The sequence below is a fragment of the Gasterosteus aculeatus genome, chromosome 13 (genome assembly GCF_964276395.1).
Source record: "Gasterosteus aculeatus chromosome 13, fGasAcu3.hap1.1, whole genome shotgun sequence".
In the NCBI taxonomy this organism is placed as follows: Eukaryota; Metazoa; Chordata; class Actinopteri; order Perciformes; family Gasterosteidae; genus Gasterosteus; species Gasterosteus aculeatus.
In genome coordinates, this window is record NC_135701.1 from 11,516,793 (window position 1) to 11,541,261 (window position 24,469).

Sequence of the window (24,469 nt, forward strand, 5' to 3'; positions counted from 1 at the left end):
GTATCCAGTGGTGCACCGAGAGGTTGTGCGTGGAGAGGCAGGGACACGCAGGGACGCAGACACACGCAGGACTCCTCACTTCACCTTCAGCTTGTGGAGGAAACGCACCACGTAGAACGAATCGGTTTTTTATTTATTTTTAACACGCATTCATTCGTCTACTGAGGATCGAGTGCTGGCGGAAGGGGACACTAAAGGGAACATTTGATTTCTACCCGGCTACGCAGGAGGAGAAGATTTGCTGGTGAGGTCTTTTTTTTAAGGTTAAGATTCAAGTGAAGTACGCTGAGCAATTCCCAACAACGCTGCCGTGTTGTCACGTGCGCAGGTGTACGTACGGCAGATCGTCCTTAAGTGCTTCGACAGGTGCAGGTGCGTTTAAACGGTTCCTGGTCGAATTAATAACTTGTATTTTCTTTAAGCCATATAACTGACTTTACCACGTAGACTGAATTGGTCCAACTGGCCTGTCCTAACTTACATCTGCATGATTTTCCTTTTTAGAGGTCAGGCGGTTACATTTTTATATTTGGAATAAAACATAAGTTTGAATGTAAAGTGTGGTTAAAGGACTTCGCTAAGGTGGATATAATAATTCAACCATTATCGAATTGCTGCTATTGATTGTTTGTTGCCTTTCGCTCAGCTGGTGTATTTGCTGTATCACCCTTGACTTTAGACTCTTTTATAAAATAATGGGGAAGGATATTTGCGTGCGTGTCAGCAACTCTCGCACTTTTAAATGAAAACTGGAAGTCCAGTTTGATGATGAAACCACGTTGGCGGTTGTGACACAGGGCATCGGTGGGGGAGAAAGTGCTGAAAAAACCCTGATCTGTAATGAAGCTCAGATCCCTTGGTGCTTTAGTTGAACCTTTTTTAGACAGCCGAGTTAGTTGCTTGTGTGCAGAGAAGTCTGCCTGCATGCACGAACCCCTTTGACACAACTGTGACTGCTTTTCTGTGCTGGCAGGCCAAGCCTTTCATTTACTGGCCCGAGTTTCTACCTGCAGCCTCATCACTGCTCTTTACAGTGGAGTGCTCCACTCCTGCCTTTGGTATTCAGGTATTCAGGCATACGCTGGGAAAAGGCTTTGCCAGCCCAAAGCGAAAGTGACAACCGCGTGTTTTGTGAGCTGGCCAGAACGACACGCGACAGTGTTCAACTGTTATAGTTCAATGTGGCACTTTAGTGTATTTATGTCATTTACAAAATGCTGTATTTTATAACAGAAAAAATAATGGTTTATGGTAACCATTACTCTTCCTTTAAAAAAAAAATCAACTGTTGAATATTTGTGATGGAAATTTGTCTATATTCTAAACTAATTCTAAAGCATGTAAGCTTGCAACATCTGGGTATCCTGGTGGTTCTACAGTTGTGCAGATGTGCCCTGTGTCTGACTTTGCTCCTTTTCACGCCGTAGTCCTGTGACTCTGTATTGTCTGTAATCTGTAAGTGTCAAATAAAGACAAACGTTAAAAATATTCTGGGATGGTTCTTTGATAAAGTACATTTGCCAGTCACTAATTTGGATCACGGTGTGACGCGGTGATCGTTGGAGAAAAGGACTAATCATGCAACTCGTTATGGTGCGCCGTGAGGTTTTACACATTATGAACATGTGGTTTCCTTTATGAGCTTCCTGTTTGTTCTTATTTGACTGGGAGGCAGTGGAATTGCTTGTGCTCGTGACCGGCTGGCCAGCTCGCTGCAGAGGTTGTTTGGAAGGGAAAACAGCTCATGCAAATCTCCTGCTCTCTCCTTGAGAACAACACCTGAGCTCCTCTGTTGGCTGCCTGCTGTCCTGCCTCTGATATGTCAGAGTGAGCTGCATCTGTGCATTATATAATATTTGCCATCCAAGTTGCGGCAGCAGTGTAGAGCCTGCAGTGGACTAGACTATCTTATATAGTTGATTACATGAATTGGACACTAAATTGAAGGAATCAGCACACGATTCAGAGCAGAGGGACACTTTAAAAGGCCGTTTATGGTCTCCCTGCTGAGCTTCCTGTGAAGAGGCATGACAGACTTGAAAAGCTGTTCGGTAAAGCCTTGTGATTTTGTGTCAAAGAGCACTCTGTAATGTACTGTGGGATCTCATAGGAGAGAAACATCAGGCACGCGACGCTCATTGGGAGCCCTGAACAGAAGCTTTCAGCTCTCTCTGTCCTTCATTGCCGATAATGTTCTGACTGGCCGGCGTCAGCCTTGTGTCCACACACGGGTGTGGCCCCATGTTGGATCTTGTTGTATTTGAGATGTTCTGATAGGGGGGAAAAAAGGCCTCCCTGTGTTGTAGTAATGAAATCCGCCACCTCATAATGTTTGTGTTTGTTTAGTTGGACGTAGCGTTCAACTGTACCCACTTCGGTACCCACAGTCCCGTCTACGGCGCCACTATGAAAGCATGACCGTGTTGGTTTTCTTTCCAGGGCGCGTATCAGGTTATCCAGCATCGTGCCATTCTGTTGTTGTTGTTGTTGTTGGTCTCAACTCACTCGTTTGCGACCTTTTAGTCAGATCGCTTTAGCGAGGGACAGTGCGTTTCATTAAAGAATGAGATTATTTAAACGTGGTTTCGGTATAGAGAATATAAAGCATAAAAGCAAAATGTGGCATCCAACATTATAAGAGCTTTGTTTTAATTCCTGTTACATTATTTGGAATTATTGCGTTTGCGTGTTCTGTGGCTTCACTTGTAGCAGCTATGAGTTGTCCAGAAATGACACACGTGGTTTGTTTTGTTTGTGATGGGTAAATGAGTGTGTGTGCTGCTGGTTTGTCATTCCACCAGTAAGCCATTGGAAGGCCCGCTAGGGTTTTTATTAATCATTACTTTTCTTAGTGGGTAATCTATATTGATTACTTGGAATATTAAATTATGAATTTACCCTTCAAAAATAAAAAAGGTGCTTTGTAGCATAATGCCTAGAGGTTTAGCCTCCTGTTTATTTGTGTTGCACAGCATGGGCGTCTCTCTCTCTCTGTCAACCTTTTTTATTGTCCTTTCCATTCATTGTCCAGGCTTAACTCGTGTCAGCACATACCACCTAACCAGCCAGGACCTCATATAACGGTCTTTGATTAAAGTGCTTTGATCAATGTGAAATCTTTAAGAAAAACAAAGCTTCGCAATATTATTGTCCATAGCTACATAAGCTACATAAGCTATACGCCAGTTTCTACCAATGGGAAATACCCTCTTTAATCAAAGTCATCCTTTTGGTTCTTTGTTTAAATGATTTGTATTAAGTAATTCAGTAACTGAGTCATTGATGAAATTTCAAGGTAGTAATAATCTTTTGTTTAAATCAGTCTCATGTAATTCCCCAAATTATACAAAATCACTGCAGGGCACATTTAATTTACATCTTCAACAATCGTACTTTAGAGCACCTCATGGACTTCAGTCAGTCGAAGCCATGTTTTCCTGCATTTATTATGCTTGATGTTAATCTTGGGAAGAATGTCAATGTATGTTTAGAAATGCTCTTCATGCCGTCGTGCCGTCCCTTGCAGCAGGTGAATTTGGATGTACCACACGTATACATATGAGATGTACAACATATCTGAACTAGCTTTTGAGAGGGGGGAAAATGTCCCCATGAAGACCTGCAGCACTGATTGGTTGAGGATTGTGTTGGAGGGAATCAGGCGGAGCAAAAGGTTGGCAGCCATGCAGGAATTCAAATTATTTGGTGGTTGTGGTGTTTGTTGTTGTTGTTTTGGCTCTGCTGAGTCCCCAGTACTACCCCGCCCCCCCCTCTCCTACTTCTCTGCCCTGGAAAGGACATGGCTCACAGAGGCCCACTCAGGGGACCCGAGGGTGGATGAAAAGAAACAAGTGGGAGACACGCAAGACTTAAAAGCCTCTCATCGGCATAGGAAAAATTAACCCCAAAAATATTTTAACAGCGAGAAAAAACGGCGGGATGATCTAATTCCCTATAACCCTCAATACGGACCACTTCTGAATAATTTAATAATTGACAAGCAATAAATGCCTGTGACCCTTGTGGCTTAAATGAGAGTAAGTAAACCTTTGGACTTTAGGGTAGGGCCCTGAAACCGGGGCTTGGCTGTCATGGGCAAGTAACTCTTCTTCTCTTCAAGTCATGTGATGGTGTTTTTCAGCGGCTTTGAGGAGAGCTCATGTAGATATCAGTGCTGTTTGAATATAATAAGAGTCCTCACTCACTCAATCAGGGCTGCTCTCCCTTCCTCTGTATCTGAAGAGAACATCGTCTCTGCCCCCCCCCCCCCCATTTACTAATCTGTTTTCTCTCACCCTCCCTTCAGTCGAATCACATGACTCTGGACACAGTGGGTCACCTCCTCCTCACTGATTTTCATGCAGAGTGGAACTACAGTGAGACGCTCTGTGAATTACAAATGCACAGCACTCTCTGGTTTTTTGTATTCATGCTGACTGACTGAACAAAATATACGTTTTTCTGCTCTTTATCCTGTGATTATGTACTCTCCTTTACAGGGTTGGAGTACTTTTTTTTTTTTTTTCTTTCCTGTTCTGCTTAGACAACGGCATTCTCTGAATGAAACTTGACCTTCATTGTTGTCATTATGACGAGGGATTTAACTATTAGAAATCTAAACACCTTCCGTTGTTCATACCTGTTCATTGTCTTCGCTGTATCATTCATTCCTTCTTTCTGTCTAGCTTTTTCTTTGCGTGTGACATCTAAAAGGTCATATGCACTGTCGGGGCACTGTCTCTCTCTTCCTCCCACGTCATTTTTCTCTTCATTTGCTGTTGCTAAAATGTCAAATACCATCAATATTTAAAAATGTACATTTAGCTGGTGGAAGCTGCTGGGCCAGTGGTATATCTCCCACTAAAAGAAGTACTCCCATTCTCTTTGTGTTCAGTACACACTGCACGCTCTGCAGTGGGAGGTGATGCACGAGGGATAGCAGCAGTTCTCATTGTAAAGACGACACATTCCTTGCACTTATGTTATGCTTCCCCTTGCAGCTAGATGCAGCTTGTACGTACAGATGATGACGAAATGGTTCTTATTTAGGCAAAACATGGTCTTTTCACTTTGTCCTGCCCAAAAGGCAAACGTATATGTTTGCCCCTGTAGTACTAATAGCAAGAGAAATTCTCTCCCCATTGTTATCCAAACCAATAAAACAGCCACACGAGCTTCCAGTGTGGCCATACTGTTTTACCTGTGTGTGTGTGTGTGTGTGTGTGTGTGTGTGTGTGTATATACATATCATCTGCACGCACGCACACACTCACACAGCGAGCTCTGCAGTGCTGCATAGTGCCTGGTGCACGCACTACTCTGCAGCACAGCTCGTCTCTCTTCAAGGGATGATGAAAACAAACACAACCCCAGAGAATACGTTGAAATATGGAACAGAACACACCAAAAAGACGGTGCAAAATGTACCCGCCTGCTGTTTAAGTCTTTGCAATGGGGACTCACCAGGGAGATGTAAGGGCGTGCGTAAGGTTCACGGTGTGTTGCTGTGTTTACAGGCCCGCAAAGCCACATTTACAAATTGAAACTGCATTTCGTGTTTTGTCTACTGTTTATATTTGTTTGTTTTTATTGTCTGTATGAATGAACAGCTATTTCTGCTCTGCATTATAATCTTATTGTCCTCTCAATCTGTCTTCCCCTTATTTTTTGCTTGGTGCGGGGAGCTTAGTTGGGGGGGGTTCCATAATACATATTGGATGTCTGTTTCCCAGCCCTGCGATTCAATGAAGAACACGGCACATTTCCAGAAGCCTCTACTTTACACGGCCTGAGTAATGACGGCGATTATGTAACGGCATTGACAAACAAGTGTTTAAACAACGCATCAGAAACGATAATGACTACTGCTCTACACAATTCTTTCTTATGTACAGCACTTTTGGGGATTTAAATGTTTACTTTTTCATGTGTTTGGATATACTTTATTAATAAAAGGTCATTGAATACCAACAGCAATGTAGGATGAACAGGCTTCCTGAGTTCATTGTTGCTCGAGGGTAGTTTCTGTGAGCAGTAGTCAATCAGCAGTGAAGTCGATGAAGCCGGTCCCCTGCGGGCCGAGCTAAGCTCAACCCCCCCCCCCCCCCCCCCCATGCGTCTTCTTGATTGTACCCATCCAGATATATCGGTGCTTATCAAACATCTCACACCCGGGCATACTGAAGGTCATGAAAGCCCAGCAGACCGGTCCTCGGCGCCCTGCGTTGCTGGTCTGCTATTGATTCGACATTACGTCTCCAATCTGCTTCAGTAATCTAATAGTATCTGGGGAATCAAGCAAAGCGGAGATGAAAGGAACCGGTTTGTAGTATCTGTGTCCTGGTGAAACCGCGGGCGCTTCCTCGACTGCAGTATGTTACGTTTCAGTCTCCTAATGGAAGAGGTGGGAAAGTCTGCAAAAGTGTATATAGCCGGGACTGCTTGGCTTCAGTCTTTCTATCTGACGCACACTGTGGCTGAGTGGCACCCGTGGCAATATCCCTGAAACCATGGAGGAGAAATGCCATGAGAGCCAGTGTTTGATCTGCACTCAAGTGTGTTTGTTTGAAGGGTGGTGGAGTTTCCACCTAGACGAGCGGGAAGAAAGTTGTTTGGGAACAGAGAGACTGACTGAGAGAAGAACAAAGTTTATTTCTACCTTTTTTTTTAAAGCAGAAGTCTCAAAGTGTTTCACAAGTAGGAAAGACGACGTGATTGGAAAGTGTTGACCTAGTCACAGGAAGCGCTGCGGCGGGTTTGGAGAGAAACAAAGTTGCAGCAGCGAACAGTCCCTCCGTCTGTTTAAAGTAATATGCTTGTGCAAATTTGACAACTGTGAGAAACATAAATGGGAGATGTGGGTTCTTGTTTTCAGCTGTTTCTGCTATGGGGATGATTTTGTTGATGAAAGATTAATTTTTGTCGCTCAAAGTGATGTTATTGTGACTCACAACACAGCATTATTTTAAAAATGTGTAACAGCGTGTACATGTGCTCTCTTCTCCCCCCCCCTGTTGTCCTGTATGCAGCTGGCACGGCATGTGCACGGAGGGTGTGTGATAATGGATCATCTATCCATCCATGTCAAACCATCTGCCTCTTTTGTTGAGAGGTGAACAACAGATCTCCCGTTGCTCGCTGCAGCTGCAGCCCAGTCATGGATTATTCTAGAAAGCGTCTGTTGGAGCAGCGGCTGGGTTGAGGGGTCAGGTGAAAGAGAGGGAGAGGTACAAACGGTTCATTTCAACACTGACGCTCAGGCCATGACTGAGCAGAGCGCCTAACATTCCTCCAGTTCAGAGCGCACACGCGGGTGGATCAACACCTCTCGGCGCAGTAGGATAAATGTTGGGATTCTTTTCTAATTGCATGGCTAAAAGTTCATAACAGGATCTTCCAGTCTTACAAAGTCGTGCGACAAAGTGTCTCCGATGTTTTGTGTGACCATATGTAATATAATGTAATGTAATATCTGCCTTCCAACCTTCCAAAGATGAAACAAAGCAAAGGCGATCGGTTTAAATGATGTTGAGACCAAAAAAAACCCCACATATTAATATTTAGGAGTTGTGCTTCGAGCAAAAACTTGCTCAAGCGTTTGTGTTGTCCCTTGTTTATAGCAACGAGTGGCTGCACCGAGTAGGACCCGGTTTGGAGATAAGAATGAAATGTACCAGACACTAATCTACTGTGTATCTGAATCGGTGTGTGTGTGTGTGTGTGTGTGTTCGTGGTTGTCCACAAGTATTCATTTTGTACATTGTTTTTAATCATGGCTACAACATATTTGGTGCTTTTATTTTGTATGACACCCTGCAGAATTGTAGCTTTTGCTACAGTGTTGTAGCCAGCATTTGTAAGACAATAGTCTTGATGTGCATATTCTCAGTACAATAGACTCCGATTTGATGACCTGCGATGTGTTTGGGGTCACAGCAGGTGTCTGCAGGACACGGCACCTCAAACACTGAAACATTTACCGCTGGCCTCTAAACCTGCAGGAGCATTTACAAGAGAATGACGAGGAGTGTTCGAGTTCACTTCATAGAAAACGTATGAGCGAATGAGACCGCCTGCTCTTTGTGTGGCTCAGTAAGGACTTGATTCTGTATCCACCAGATCATTTTTCAGCCCATGGGCAACCGCTCATTCACACACACTACAGCTCTGCTTTGTAATCATCCTCCCTCTCGCCCGCTCCTCCCTCCCCACCCGCGAACATGGAAGAAATCACCTAAACAATGAAGTCCAAGATCAGATTGAAGACCGTAGCATTAAATGACAGTCTGCCGTCTACTGCACAGTATAGTTTATCAGGATTGTATTGATCTATTAGCAAGGCCAACAAGAGGAGTCGTGATGGCTGCTACACATCTATAAGAGCCGTTTATGAGACGCGCTGATCTCGGGCTGTTTATTTAGAAATGGAGTTGATTGCCTTGCTTTCCGGCAAGAGATTAAGAGGAGAGCAATTTCATTTAAGTGGCTTCAAACTTATCACAGTTAATCAAGGTCTCCTTGCTGGTGGACATGTTTCCGTCCCATCCACAGTCACGGCTTTAATTGCAGCGGCTTCGCCTAACGTAGCGGCTGTGAGCATTATTTAATTCATCTAATAATAACGTGTGTGTCTGTTCTCCTGCAGAAGGTCCCCTGCAGATCCAAAGCCCTCTGATGTTGGCTGACATTGGCGAACAAAAGGATGTCGCCCTGATTGCTGTTTTGTTGGGCCCGGCTTTACATTAGAAAAGGTAAGTTTATGCTTTTGACCTTTTCAGCAACTTTGTATGGAAAGTAATTTGACGTTATCGATTTTATTTTGATACATTGCATCTCTTTTTAGATGTCTACCACAACGGAAAGTGGGATGGCAGGGCCTCGGAACACAAGCAGAGAGAAAACGTACAAAAAGGTACACAAGTATAAATATTCATACAAGAGCTTGGCTGTGTAATGGGTTTATTTTCTTCCACAACATTTATATTGTTTTTGGAATATTGCTGTTAGGAGCCAAGAAGACAAAAAATATTTCTGAGCCTGTAGGTCACATGAGTTGTTATAAATGTCCTTCTGCAGCACATAATGTGCTCACCCCTGACAGGGCCAGCTGCCAGAGGTCAGTCAAGTGCTCGTCACACTTGTTTCCTTTCCTTTTTTTCCTAAACTGTACACGTCAGTGCTTATGACAGTATCTCCTAAGATTTCTCCATTAAAAGGCTTTACAACTGCTGCTATTGTTTTTGGTTGGGTCCTAAGTAATTTTGTATGTTTACTACCCGGCCTTTTTAGGGATCTACGGAGCGCCCTAATAACATGGCAAAAAGATGCGTTTCTTTCAGCTTACACCATGTGACTAGAGAACCCCTAAATGTCCATCAAATTCCCATCATCTAACATTATTTCACATTCATTGCGTTACAATTACCTCCCCTAGTGAATGCAACGAGGAGACCGGTGACAGGGTGATATAACAGCGTGACTAATGTTGTTTTCTCTTCTATGTCCCCATCTAGACCACGTCATCGGCCTTGAAGGGGGCCATTCAGCTCGGCATTGGCTACACAGTGGGCAACCTCACCTCCAAGCCTGACAGAGACGTGCTTATGCAAGACTTCTATGTAGTGGAGAGTGTCTTTTTGCCCAGGTCAGTGCGACTTGGTGTCCACCCACACGGTAAAACAGTACAATTAGAGATGTTCACACACCGAGGACATCTACGATATGTATGTGTGTATGTATATATGTTTATTTATTTATTCATTTTGATTTATTTAGAAGCAATCGCTCAACAAATGAGTTAATTGATTGGCTCATTGTAAGACTTTTACATGAAACTAAACGCTGCGGTCAAGAGTCAGTGAATCACACATAAAACGGATGATGTGTAGGAGTAACCGCCTGCTCTTTGGCTGCGACAATTTCTTGACCCTGCAAAGTGAGTGATTGGAGAGCGATTAGAGTTTAGGCCTTTTGTGTCTCTGTCCGCCCAAATATTGTATGTCTTGGAGTGACGACATTTAAAAATATTATTAACCATGCTCAGTGGAAACTGCAACCGCTGGACCCGAAGGAATTTCACTGCTGCCTCAAACTGTACCGTCATCGTTTCTAGAAAAGTGAATTATGAGTCAAGTCGAGAGATTATTATCTGGCCAAGAAGTGTGAAATGAACTTACTGTGTGCCTCTTATTGCACAACATATGTCATTGTGTGGTCATCAGGCTGTTTTATCACAATCGCATCATCAGTTGATGGAGATATTTGACATAATCCACAACAGACCACAGAATTCTTTGACTCATCGATTAGCACATGCATGGTTGATGATCAGATACGCTGTATTTATACACTTACTGATTAGTCGCTCACCAGCACCAGTCTTGCAGTAGAAAATACCATGCTACTCATTTCATGCTAGCTGAGTGAGTTGATTACTTTCTTTTTAAAAACGTGCATTGCATCTTTTGGAAAAAATGCAGTGAGAATCAAGCACAACGTGTTCATTAAGGGTTTTTCGCTCTGTGGCAAAAAATGTATGATCCCAAAATTTCCAATAAAGCTTTAGGCAGAGGATTGGAGCTCCATAAGGAAATACTTTAAAGTTTCATCAGGATATGCAAACTCATAATGGTTCATGCAAACCTGGTGTTTGCACGCACACAGACATTTTAGTGCTCCGCAACGAGACCCAAACACACAAACATCTGTTGCTTTGCTAAGAAGTAGTGCAAGTGCAAAATACCAACAGTTTAAAGCTTCCCTGTTATATCATCCTCATTCTGCACCCAATGTCGAGCCTTTTCACATGAAGTTGACATAGAACTGAAGTTGTAGTTATTGTGTACCTGTAGCGGCCAACTGAACTGAAGGTTAGATGGTCGTGTTGCTCCTCTTGAGGGATTTTCCACTGGTGTTCGTCCTGTCAGTCTAGTTTCCGATGGCTGAAAGATTTTTGGGGATTACGGTGACTCTTTCACACCCAAACACGCAAAGTTTTTTTCTTTTTTCTTTTTTCTCCCTGCGTGCATCTTTGACAACCAGCGCACATCTATCACAAGGCAAATACGCACGCACGCACGCACGCACGCACGCGCACACACACACACACACACACACATACAGATGTCTCTTTGACTAGATTGCATCAATTATACAAAGAGTGTTGCCCTGTTACCATCATGGATTGTTAGTTATTAATGACGGATAATTGTTTTTTCCCTTCACATGTAAAACGGAGCAGTCTGATTTTCATTGTATAGTAATCACAGATATTGTGTTGCACAGCAGAGCCGTACTGTTCCATGTATCTCATTACTGAATCGAGCACCAGCATAAAACAACAGGCCTGTGGCCCATTCCCCCAGAAAGCCGTCCAAGTCCTCAGATGTAGAGGTGTAGAGGTGTCGTGGAAAATAAAACTGTATTTACCCACTTCTTGTAGATTTCAGTGTGGTTGCTTTATGTGATTAGACTCGACGGCTCGACTCATTCTGACCTTTTCAGACGTACGTACTTCTATGTGTTCACCTGGGAAATATGTCTTTGTCCCCGTCTGTTTTCGAATGTAAGGTTACAACGTCAAACCAACAAACATGCTGGCTGTGTTGTGTATTTGCGGCTTTCTCCTGTCACATCTTCCCATTCTCACCCTCCGAGTCTTGCGCGTTGTTGGCCATTGTTTATCTCCAGTAATCAGAGTCACCTTCATTCACAGCCTACTCTAGACGGGTCATATTTTCATCACAATACTGCTGAATCTGGGAAGCCGGAGATGACTTTACTGAAGCCTTTTCACGCATGGGTGGAGCACATTACAAAGGCCCACTGGGAGTCGATTGCACGGGTACAAAGATTACGTGCGAAGTTGATCCTTGCGTGTGATCATTGCTTGCAGAATGACTGATATGACAATGTTCACTTAAAAAATTATAATGCTTTTTTAAAAATTGTGTTGGAATAATGAAGCAATGTGTGTTCTTGTTTCTTGGTTATTCATTACACAACCCAGTGAGGGAAGCAACTTGACGCCGGCCCATCGCTATCCTGACTTCCGTTTCAAGACCTACGCCCCGCTGGCCTTCCGCTACTTCAGGGATCTGTTTGGCATCAAACCAGACGACTACCTGGTAAGACCAAAACGTAGACCTAACTTGTTCATTCCACTCGATAATCCAGTCACTCATCAGATTAAATGTAGTTTAAAAACGACTCCTAGTTTGATGCTTTGGGAAATGGTCCTTCTCCCCCTCATAACTCGACGTGCTTTAAGTAGTTCTATCCATCACTGCGCCTAAAGTAACCCATTTAAAGTGATTAAAAGCTGGTTCAAGCATAGTCTCTCTGCATCATTCTTAATTCTAAAACACCCGTAAGTAAAGACAAATATTAAAACCACTGTTTCACCCATCAAACAAGAGACAATTCTCTTAAATGACTTTGCTGTGATTGAACACTAATCCTTCTCCTGAGTGAGTACTGATCACCCATCAAATTCAATGTATATTTTATTGCGTGCTCGGTAATGCCGAACACCAGTGATGTTATTAAAAGCTGTTCAAACACCCCTGTCAGAGCCTTATGTGCCACATTTTCGGTTACTGTAATCTACTCCTCCATCAAAGCGTTTTCCTTGTGGCCTATTCATCCCCACTAAACCGCCAAAATAAAAAAATATCTTCTTAAAGCTCGCTCGTGTTTTGTTGCCGTTTTCCTTTTTGTACGCCTTTCAAAACTACAAAAGCTGATTTTGAATGGAAAATTATTCTCCACATGCGTGAAAAACAAAAGGCTCTGGAAGAGAGACCGAGGCAACATGTAACTTTTAAACGCAGCCGAGGGAGGACGGCGCGATGCGAAGCAGCTCACTGGATGTACTCGTGATCGTCGATGTCCTTGAGGTGGTGATGAATCTGTTCAGACAGCGGCTACAGCAGAGTCCAATCAAAAGCCAGAAAACACACACACACACACACACACAGAGTATCGTGGATGGATGCGAGTGTGCCGGTAACTCGACCTGACTGCAGACGGCTGTCAGCGGAGGCTCTGGAGAGGGAAGCGGAGCCCTGCTTCTCACAGTCTCTCCCTCCCACGTTAATTGCCACAATGGGATGGCGGTTCTGGATTTGTTCTGGTGTTTTACTGCGAAGTAGCACCAGCAGTAGTTGCTCCTCATTACTCTCTGTTCACGAGACACTTTGCCTGTTTGTTAGCAGCCGTTCGAGTCAAATGTCAGGAGATGGTGTTCATCATCCACGGCGCCTCAACGACAACGCTGCCATCCGCTTGTGTTCCTTAAAGTTTGATGTGGAAGTATTCTGTAAATCACTAAACTGCTTGTGAATGTTTTCCCTCCCGCAGTACTCCCTCGTTAACGAGCCTCTGATCGAGCTGACCAACCCGGGCGCCAGCGGCTCGCTCTTCTACCTAACCAGCGATGACGAGTTCATCATTAAAACCGTCCAGCACAAAGAGGCCAAGTTTCTCCAGAGATTACTGCCTGGATACTATATGGTGAGTCACTGATTGCTAAACCACGGTGCATAAACCCGATGCATTGAATGTTCTCATGAGCTCCAGCTGTAGAGGATGGAGGCAGACTTTTGATAATTTTGCATTGGTCAAATAAATTATGAGATTCCCTGTATTTACATTAGCTATCCATTCACACATTTTTAGACTGAAGAAGGGAAGCGTCAGTAAAACATGATTTCACGTCACATCACAGAATCTGAACCAGAACCCGCGCACACTGCTGCCCAAATTCTATGGACTCTACTGCATCCAGTCCGGAGGCATCAACATCCGACTGGTGGTGATGAACAACGTGCTGCCGCGCTCCGTCAAGATGCACTACAAATACGACCTGAAGGGATCCACCTACAAGAGACAAGCGTCCAGGAAAGAGAGAGAAAAGGCGTGTCCCACATACAAAGACCTGGACTTCCAGGACATGCACGAAGAAGGTGTTTACTTTGACCCGGAGACGTACAACAACCTAATGAAGACGCTGCAGAGGGACTGTCGGGTAGGTGCTTTTAGCCGTGTGCGGAGCAAGTTATTTTAATGATGCATGCTCGTTCTCGTCCCTCTCTCTGTTTATTGCAACACGAAGGTCACTATTATTCCATAAAAGGAAGGAAGGAAGGAAGAAAAGTGTTGGATAAAGGCATTTTTCTTTCACTATCAGAATATTTTGGGTGAATTCTAATGTCTTTCTTTTTGGATAAAGCAGTTGTACCTCTGTTGCCCCACATGCACATTGTGTCTTGTACAACATCAGAGTTTGGAGCAGATTGCTTTAAACCCGGGAATCACTCAAGTGAAGCGCCGTAGCTGTTGAAAGGTCGCTGACCTTTCACTGTTGTAACCGATTAAGGAAGCTTAAACACGTCTAACGTCTTAGTTATATTGTGTTCTAGTTCGGGATGGTGTGTGCACATCTTAGATGGGACCAAATTACATTTTAAATGTCCCATGTGTTTGTCGGTAGGACGCCGGCAGTGTGTTTCCACTGTGTGTTCAGTCTAAGCTCTCGGCTTTCTCTGGGTTCCGTCCTGTCATCACTGCGCTGCGATGTTTCAGTACACGGCAGCTCTCCAAACAGTCAATGTGATTAAGAAAGGATCCTGGTAGCGTGAGAGACTCGCAGCCCTTGTTAAATAGAGTCCTCCGGTCTAAAGGCTTGCATTATTTTCCATTTTAGCACAAAGGCCGGAAGACCTTTCTGATGCAGAGGGATGTTTTAAGCTTAATAGGGGTTCAAACGTGCGCACGCTGGTAATCCATCAGTACTTTGCTGCTTATTGAAACATTAATATAAACAACATTCAGGATAAAATATCTGGATACATCCCATACTTTTTTTATCTTCCTACGTTGCATCAGTGTGAGAGAAATAGTTTTTGAGAACCGCCTAGCAGTGGAGACTAAAGGGCAGTTTTTAATACATACAACACAATTCTAGGAAAGGAAAAAGCTTCGGTTTGAAGAACTACGGAAGCAGAAGAGCCGAGAGTTGGTGATTGGGCCGTCTAACGTCTTTCTCCAGCTGGTGCATGTTTGTGCCGTGACATTCTCTGTTGTTGTTGTTGTTGTCGACAAGGTGGGTGACTCTTTATGTGTGACTGTGTGACTTGCAGACACTGATTCGATTTGTCTTCCCCTCATAGTGACTTGTCAATGATGAGGTTTAGAGCCCTGTGTTGTGTAATCTCATTTGTTCACTTGACTTGGAGGAACTGTACACACAGTGCGCACACAGCTTCTTTGTGGAGTATTTAACCTGCAGTCTGATTAAGGTCTAATTCACCAGGAACGGGCGGAGCGGGTTGAGGAGCGGCGCTGCTCCAGACCTGGCAACCCTGCATGGCACCACGCTGCTAGCTACTTAAACGTTTCCATTGATTGAGTTAATTGTTCATACTGGGTGAGGGTTGTTGGCGCAGCAGAGCTCTTTTCACTGCTCTTCTCCACTCGTCTTTGTGTTATCGGGAAAGAAAACGTATCGCTCTCTGCTACATTAAAGCCTCCGGTTGCTCCACTCTTGTTTGAGGTCAAGTCTTTCGCGGTGGGGAAAGTGGCGTATCCCTCCGGGAGCAGTGTGTGTGGACAGGTGTGAACGACTTTTGGCTTTCCCACCCTTCTAACAGTCGGTCACAAACATGGGTCTTGGTTATAGAAAGATTACCAGGAATAGAAAGGGATTCTACTTGATCTCCTCACGTTATGTCTCATAATCATTAACCAATATGCAGACTTTGTCCCCTTCTTTTCAAGAAGGACCTCCTCTCCTCCTGCTCAGTCGATATTTATGCACATAACAGCACATCCAATGCCCGTTAAGGCTTCTATGCACAGTGTGAAGCGTGTAGTATGGCGTGTAGATCTGTGAGTGAGGCGGTTTGTTATTGTCACGGCTTCCTGCGTTCGCCTCCTGAGCGGGAAGCAAAGTGCCCTCTAAGCAGAATCGCTGTCCATTTTCATGAGTAAGCAGCTAACCCCTTCACCCCGGTTGAGGCTGTGGAGCAAAACACAGAAGAGGAGGAGGGAGAGGAGGGAGGAGGGGGGCAGAAGCTAAGCAACGGGGGGTGACGGGCGTGGGGGAAGCGGACTGTTGTCCAATAGATGTGAGCTTTTTTTTATTTTTATTTTTTTTCTCTGGCGTGTGTGAGTTCATGGTTGAGTTGAAACATAAAGCGATGACATAAAAAGAGAGGATGAGCGACGTGTTTGAGGGGATTTGGATATTTCAGGTTTTTTTTTTTTTTTTTTTTATTTATTTATTTATTTATTTTTAAATGTACTCTCTCCATTACTCTGCAGCTCCCCTGATACTCCACAAATGCCAAAACAACACGAGGCATTAATAATTCATGTTGGACACTACTGTAGTGAAGCGCAGATGAGTGATGAGTGAGTCTTTGTTTGTATCCTTCTGATGCTCGCTGTGCGTGTGGGCTTTGATGCGAAGGGGATATTGCTGCTTGTGATGACAACAAGCTGCAGAGACACTGATGTTCGGACCTCTTTTGATTCAGACCTTGAAGGCATTCCGTTTGCATCGCAGTCAGTGTAGCCGATTGAAACCCAGCGTTTACTGCATGGCTCCCTACGTTCTTAGCCTTGGGATCCTGTAACAACAATGGCTTCTCTCAATCTCTGCATGAGGGGAAAGAGAAGCGTGAGGCTTCTACAGGGTCCTTAACCACAATCATAAACATGGCTGTTAAATAATAACTTATTAGAAATTAATTTTGCTGATTCATCTATTAGTTTTATTTATTTAGCATTTAGCATATTTAGCAAAAAACATAATAGCACATCATTTTTGCATTTGAGAAGCCAAAAATTAATTATAATAATAATTTTCAATTATTTGACTATTGAAATATTAAAAGTTTATAAATCAATTGTTGTAATAGGCATTGCTGCTCTATAAATACGTTTTTATACCACCTTGTAATGTAATATTTTTAAGTGCACTAATTTCCTTTTATTTTGTACAAACATTTGTATTATCCTCACTTTTTGTTCACAGTTGCAGAAAATGAACAGACTCAAATTAAAACATAATTTTTACAGTTGTAATAAGGTCACTTTATTGAACATTTAACATGATTGTAACTGAACTTGAGTCAGCATCTAGCAGTCCCACAAAAGGAGTATAACGAGCTCTGTGTTCTTCTCCGCAGAAGTGTCACTGCACACTAGTGAGGCGCTCTTCATCCCCAGTGGCACCGAGATAGACGGGCGGAGGACTATTTCAGGGGACAATCTACTGAGAAACATCTGCGATTTCTTTGACAAAGCTCAATGCCCACACAAGTCTGAGGGTTAGCTTCTCTCCTGCACTGTGAGAAAGGGCTGCTGTATTTGAAATGATGGCAGCGGGCCGGGACACTCTCACTCTGTCCGCTGTAATGGTTTGATTGTTTGTCGGGGGAAAGCTGGGGCCAGGATGCAGAGTAATTGCCGACTGTGGGCGGTTTAGTGTTTCAAAATGGCCGTAGTTTGAATAGGCCGGGGGAGGTCGACTGAAAAGATGTAAATCGTTGATATGGAAGAGTCCAAGCTCCGACAAAAGCCCCAGTGTTTGTTTGGGTCAGTCGTCAAGTCCATTTTGTGTGTGTTGTGAGTATGAATGAGTTTGGCTATGCTTTACACATTAGCCGTTTATATTACAGAAGCAAACTGGATTGACTACTAACAATGATGATGGATGCTTCTTTGACCAGGCCTTTTAAAAAGGCTCATGGAGGGAGAGATAAGAGGCGGCTGTAGTTCAATATATTCATCTTGCATTCTTGGGTTCAATTCTCTTTGATTTACATCACAAATTGTTTTTTTTGATTGCCTCCAATCCTATTTGGTGTAGTGCCCTATTTATGGATAGTAAGTGAGAACGCCAGAGAAAGACAATAATGATGACCTTTACTGACTCATATTGGAATGTGTTTTCTCAGTTTCTTCTCAAGCCGGGTTTCCCCTAAACTCTCAACTCAAAGTATTCGCCTCTCTGTTTCGGACAAGTCACTTTCCCTGCCACACCCTTGTATTCCTGTCAGGAATTCTAAACCAGTACAGTGACTTTTTTTTTTTTCTGCCCTTGACTACTCACGATTGCCTTACTGGAGCACAGGAGAAAACATTAAGAGTCCCGAAGTCTCTGGGAAACTCTGGCGAAAGGCGACCGAAGGTCAACGTGTAACACTTGGCTCACTGTGGAGAAACACCTTGTTTATTTAGCTCAAATAAATAGTTTCAAGGGGAGATTTCCTTTTTTAATAGCCGACGGGCTCCAGTGCCTCAAGGTTTTATGAGGAAAATAAAAAGCGTTTTCTAAAGATTTCACAATCTCACTATACTGACCGTCTTTGAAACGAAGATGTAGCATCCGGTCCAGGACATGAACATCTTCAGGGTTCAAACGGGTCACAGAAAGTGTGACGACATACGATTATTTCAATCCGACTCGCTTGTGAAATTCCAATTCTTCTTGTATCGACTGCATATCTCGTAATGTGCTGCAGGTGCTGGAGAGTTTTAAGATCATGGACTACAGCCTGCTGCTGGGCGTGCATGTCCCGGACCAGAGTCACAGAGAGGGGGCGGAGCCGGGCCAGGCCGGGGGGGACGGGAGGAGACCTGTGGGTCAGCGGGTGCTTTACTCCACTGCCATGGAGTCCATCCAGGGAGACGGCAAGGCCGCAGAAGCCCTCGCCACGGACGACACGTGAGTTGGCTCGCGCGCACGTGCTTGGGCGCGCACTGTCTGCCTGCGTTTTGTTTCTTTATCTCCACCTTTTTTCTTCTCACAGACACAGTTATACAAACATGCGCATACCTCAGTGTGTGCACACAGTCGGGCTCTCATATAACCATAGCTACACAAATACAAACACAGCGGCTGGTCCACGTATTAACAGCAAGACACACAAGTTTTAAAGCCTGCAAGTGACTGTTTTTATAAACATTTGCGCAGAAGAGGAGCGGTGGCCATTCTCTCACTGCTGGGTTGTTTTTTGTTGTGTTGTAGGATGGGTGGCATCCCTGCCAAAACACACAAGGAGGAAAAGCTGTTCATATTCCTTGGTATCATTGATATCCTACAGTCATACAGGTGACCAATGCTACGATTGATATGTGCCCTGAGACAAGAGCTCCTAATGTTGAATAATATGTTTGTATCCTTATGGTAGAAATGCACTAATTGTAAGTCGCTTTGGGTAAAAGCGACCGCTAAATGACATGTAATGTAACCTCAATCCTAAAATGACCTTTTCTCTATCCAACGTGATTCCAATGGACACAAAAACATCTTTATTTACAAATAGATTTTTGCTATTCCCTGACACCACAAGCGTCAGGAGACCGAGGAGGAAGCCTTTTGGCACATATGCTTTTCAAACCCGGGGGGAATTTAAAAGCGTTACATAAATCTATATCTGGTCGAGGCATTAAATGCACAGAGATTGGGTCCGGGAGGATGAATGGGCTTCCTTGCTAATCCTGCCTTTCTTCTGGTAACTTGATTTCCTCTAAGACAACGTTACATAACGTGAAACTTTGATGTATTCTCTGCTTAAATATGACCCGTTTGTTTAGTGCCGAGGGGCAAGAGTCTCAAGTTTGATTGAGCACAAAGGGGAAATTTTTGAGTTCGCTGATATATTTAGTTCACGAGACGTCTTCTTGTGTTCTTTCCTCCCTAGGTTCATTAAAAAGTTGGAACACTCATGGAAGGCCCTGGTGTACGATGGCGTGAGTCAATAGCACGCTCGGATCTGACGCTGCTGCTTTTATGAACGAGCCTCCGACTTGGTGACGAGTGGCTCTCTACTTAAAGCCCTGCATCTTCTCTGCCTGTCCTCAGGACTCCGTCTCGGTGCACCGGCCCGGGTTTTATGCAAGCCGCTTCCTCAAGTTCATGAGCACACGGGTCTTCAGGAAGACGCAGCGTGAGTCTGCAGGTTGATATTCGTTGCACATGGGAAGCCTGCACAAATGAACAAAGGGAACATGCACATGTCTTGATAAGAATATTTTTCTTGTTGTCTACTGCTGGGGATTTGTGTGCACATGACTAGGTCATTGAAAACACGGTAATGAAGAACTGGTCTGATGGTGGTTAGAGCCAGGAAGTAGTTTGGGAATTTAACATCAAATATAGTAACAATGTCATGCAACCATGTGGGGCCCCTTTGGAAACGAACATGGCAAAGATTTAAGGGGTTTGGCCGTTCTATTAACTGCTGCCAGGTCCCGTGTGAAGAAGATGACAGTAAGGATTTAATGTCATGCTTTGCTTGGAGGGCTAATTAAGGATATTATAGGTGGACACTGGTGTAATCGTTTTGTGTGAACGCTGCTTCAATCAGGAAAAACGTCTCTTTTCTCCATCTCCTCCAAATATCTGATCCTCTTGTTCTTTCTGCCCCGGCTTCCCCATTCGTATCGCTCCCTTTCCTATCTGCAGCGCTGCGATTCTCCCCTTCAAAGAGGACTCGTACGTCCATCCCGGCTCTGAAGTCGTCCTCACAGGAGATCCTTTCAATGCATGCAGATGAGAGGAGAAGGGAGGACAGGAGGGACAGGCTGGGAGGGGCCTGCAGCCTCGCCAGTCTGGACGGACAAGGTACACAAAACAACACTCTTTTTGGGGGGAAAATCCGACTCTCACTGTGACAGTTTATAGTTGCTATCTTGGATATATTTGACAACCTTCCCATGTTGTCAAATATGTTCATAGATAGGCCTGAATTAGGTTTTCGAGTTCCAAATCATCATAAATGCACTTGCCATTTCATCATTATCCTCTACATGATTCTCTATTAGCGGCCACTTTCATTCAGCCCTAAAAACGTCCTCGTGTCCCGGGGGATAGCCGTCATTGGTTGATGCAGTGTTTGGCCTTGATGGAAATAACAGAGGCCACCTTGTTATTAGTAACCCATCAGTTAGAGTGTGTGTGTCCATAGGAAATGTGTGAAAAAAGAGTCTTGTAGTTTAAGCTTTGTTATTGTTGCGTCCCCCTTTTTCACTCTTGTCATAATCACGTTTCCCATTATGAACGACATCAGTAACTGCGTCTGACCTTTGTGCCGGCTGTAATAAAGGTGTAAACACCACACCGGAAGGAACCCGGGTGTTGAGCAGACGCAGTCGCAAGTTGTTGGGTCACGTCTCTTTACAACCAAGCGCCCTCCCGCCGTTATCTCCAGCTGTGACGCAACCCACCATAAAGCCAATTGGACAGATTCCCGACTACGCGCGTTTACTAAAATCTGTCTCAAAGACGAAGGAGAAAATCTGATTTGCACCAAAGCGCGAGGTTGATACTGGGAAATATTTCCGTTTTAATTGAATCTGTTAACTTGAATCAAATGCCAAACTGGACGCACAGAATTGGGGAACTGTTGGCTTTTTTCAGGCAGCAAAGATCAGACCCCTTTAACTGATCTAAAATCATCTGAATGTTTTCTCCTCAGCTGTGTTTGTGTCGTACCTGCGTCCAGATCTGGTCCCTGCCAACCCTTCCTTCTACGACGGCTCCTCCATGGGGACTACCTCCTCCATCTTTGTCAACGTGGACAACCACTCACAGAAAAGGTGTTGTGTCTACGATGTTCCCCCTTTTTACCATATCTGGTTGCTTTCATCACGACTGTGTCCTTTTTTTAGGAGCGTAATGTGTACTTTTCCCTCAAAAACATGAAAGGTTACTGTACACGTTGCGGCCCTCAGGTCAGGAAGGAAGGCTCGTGAATTTGCCACGCCCAAAACAAACACGTTGACATAATCCCACTCTATTGACACCAGAGCTTTTACGTCACACGGCCTAATTGGTGGCGTGCGTCATGGAGCAGGTGACTAATGGGCGTGTCGCAACAAACCGGCTCCTATCACGCCAACTCATTTTGTTACGCTGTATCATCTGGCTATAAAGGTCGCGTGCCCTCTACGCGTTCCCCATCTTCCGCCTCTCGTCCGGCAGCAGTACCTGCTGTTGTTTGTTGATCAATATTTAAACAGCGGCTTTGACATGGCTTTACTCCGGGCCATTGTGCTGCACTGAAGAGGACGAGCGGTGGCGACTGTAAAGCCACCGGCAATAATCCCCGTCCGACAGCTGCGCTGCCCGTTACAGTGATGACACCTGGTTTTGTGTCAGGTCAGGGTTGCTTTAAAACAAGCTTTTGTTTCAATATATTTCCCCTGATACGTTCTCCTCTGCTGCCCCCTCTACCTCGATTCCATTTTGACAGAGTCATAAAGTTATGTCATAAAAGGGTATAAAACATTGCTGATATTTCAGTCACCTGATGTACAAACAAGGAAAACTGCTCTCAAGTCGCCCCCTGGTGGGCAAAACTGGAAAAGGATGATGAACAATTGTACTCACACAATGGTTGAGCGACGTTTATAGATATACATGCAATTGCTCTTTTCTAATTAAATTACTAATTGGAGAATTGAAGCAGTATTTGTGTGTGGCAAGCTGTATACTGGTTATTTAGATGGGCTCAAAGACACTAACATGCAAATGTGACATTTAATGAAATGCAATGGGGAAAACCGAAACCACTTGGATTTAGTTTGTTTTTTTAGAATGATCACATTTGTACTTTTGTTATTTATTACGCAACATATGCCCAGTTGTGGTAAATGCTACCCCAGCTGCTCACTTTGACAAGTCTTTGTGTTCAGAACTGCTGACTGAGTCTTTTGTTAGTTTCCTGTGAGGCGTTTCTGCCGCTGGCCCGTCACGAGACCGGTTCCCCATCCCGCTTCTAGCCAGCTCGTCTTCTGGTCTCTTCGACGTCAGTCTCTGCAATAGTGTGGGATTTGCACTGTTCGGACACCTGCTTTACTTTAACTGCCCCTGACCCAGACGGTAAACTCCCGGGGCGTCTGGGTCTCCTGCAGGTGGATCTGAAAAATACATCTCTGCGTTTCAGAGAGGACGCTGCATCCAGCTCCACGTTTACGCTGGAAGACAGCGCTATCTGCCTGACTTCAGAGCACAGCACCGTGGATGTGGACATCGACCGGGATGACGGGTCTGTTCTCGACGTCTACTTGGTGAGTGCGTTATCTTGGCTCGTTCCCATTTGGGCTTAAACCCACATTGACACCCGTTTCTCTCTTCTCTTCCACGACAGTGAAAACCGCAGCTTTACGACGTTCATTTTCATTTATTTTTTTCTTGCCAAATCAAGACAATCGCCACACTCCATTGGCCGGGACCGGGCTGGCCCTCCGCTCCACATCCCGTGCTGCTAGATCCATGTTGCCACTTGTATTGCCAACACATAAAAATAATCCTCTGGTTGATGGAGTAAAAGAAGAGTTCCAGCGATGGACCTCTGCAGTAACCATGTAATGTGATGAACATCATGCTGAACGGCGTGTTGCTTTTTGGAGCATGAGTCCACGCAGTGCCATTAAGTTTTATATATGTATACTGTTTTCATGGCCTACTCAAAGAGCTGAATTATTTACTACATTGCAGATGAGGGGGAGGGTAGATACATTTCTTTCATTTCCTTTTTTCTGCTGACCAGGAAGAAATTAAAAAGGAGCATTTCAAAGTTTGCGACTGCACACCTTGTGGAACAAAGAAATGTTTACAGTGAATTTCTGGAATTCTGTGGTGGCGTCTTTGTCCCTCGTTAAAAGGGCTGTGACGCTGACGCGCAGAAGACACAAGCCAGCTCACAGGCAACGGATGAGAAAAGACTCAAATGAACAGACGCGATGGATCCTGCAGCGGCTGAAGAGCCCACCTTATCCCCTCTGGGCTGCCCGGACAAAGAGCTCCTGTGAAGGGAAGTGAGAGCGAACAGTTACTGGATCTTGGATGAGGCACAAACCAGAGGGATGATGGACTAGCTCTTGATCAAAAGGCAATTTTGACATTGGTTTGATCACGGTGAGACAAATTTCTTCTCTGAAGAGGTTGCTTTGGTGGGTGGGCTACCTTAGAAAAGCACAGATTTGCATATGCGATAGCACTTTGTTTCTCTTTATACTCTTCAATGCACACCTTTGTCAGTCTGATTCTACATAGAACAGTGAAGGAGCCATTGTAGATTTTTGATGTGGAGCTAATAGTTTTTTGTCATGACTGAAGATGCTTTCACTCAGGATATCCTTTGATACTGAAGTGTGTCCTTTTGAAGAAGTAAGGAATTCATGCCTCAGCTATCGATACCTCTTCATCAAGACCATATCCAACAATCAGGAGTTGTGTAAATCTCAATATTTTACCATTTGCTAAAAGACAATGTTTAATCGCTGAATGTAAAGACAATGCATATTTATATTCAGAGAAACTCCTACAAATAAACTGCTTAAACTTGTTTACTGTTCATCTACTTTAACTTCTAAAGAAGGCCTGTTAACCCAACATTCATCAAATGGGAAAACGTCTGGCTGGTACTGTAGGTTGTCTGCATCAATTAATACG

General features: G+C 44.2%; 1 protein-coding gene across 2 annotated transcripts; it reads left to right on the plus strand.

Moving 5' to 3' along the window:
* On the plus strand, window positions 1-24,362 carry pip5k1bb (phosphatidylinositol-4-phosphate 5-kinase, type I, beta b). Of its 2 annotated transcripts, none has more exons than XM_040196646.2 (15): window positions 1-244; window positions 8,645-8,750; window positions 8,843-8,911; window positions 9,513-9,643; window positions 12,008-12,125; window positions 13,360-13,512; window positions 13,727-14,026; window positions 18,531-18,733; window positions 19,037-19,120; window positions 19,713-19,761; window positions 19,874-19,958; window positions 20,477-20,635; window positions 21,489-21,609; window positions 22,959-23,082; window positions 23,163-24,362. In XM_040196646.2, the coding sequence occupies exons 3-15, from the start codon at window positions 8,843-8,845 to the stop codon at window positions 23,163-23,165; spliced, it is 1,599 nt and encodes a 532-aa protein (XP_040052580.1). In that variant the 5' UTR covers window positions 1-244; window positions 8,645-8,750; the 3' UTR covers window positions 23,166-24,362. The 2 variants fall into 2 exon arrangements, with proteins under 2 accessions (XP_040052580.1, XP_040052581.1); XM_040196647.2 differs by having other exon boundaries at window positions 59-372.
* The last annotated feature ends 107 nt before the right edge of the window (window positions 24,363-24,469 follow it).

Coding starts and splice junctions, on each gene's coding strand:
- pip5k1bb (XM_040196646.2), top strand. CDS start 8,843: ATGTCTACCACAACGGAAAGTGGGATGGCAGGGCCTCGGAACACAAGC. Junction 18,734..19,036: donor GCCCTCGCCACGGACGACAC/GTGAGTTGGCTC, acceptor GTTGTGTTGTAG/GATGGGTGGCATCCCTGCCA. Junction 20,636..21,488: donor CGCCAGTCTGGACGGACAAG/GTACACAAAACA, acceptor TTTTCTCCTCAG/CTGTGTTTGTGTCGTACCTG.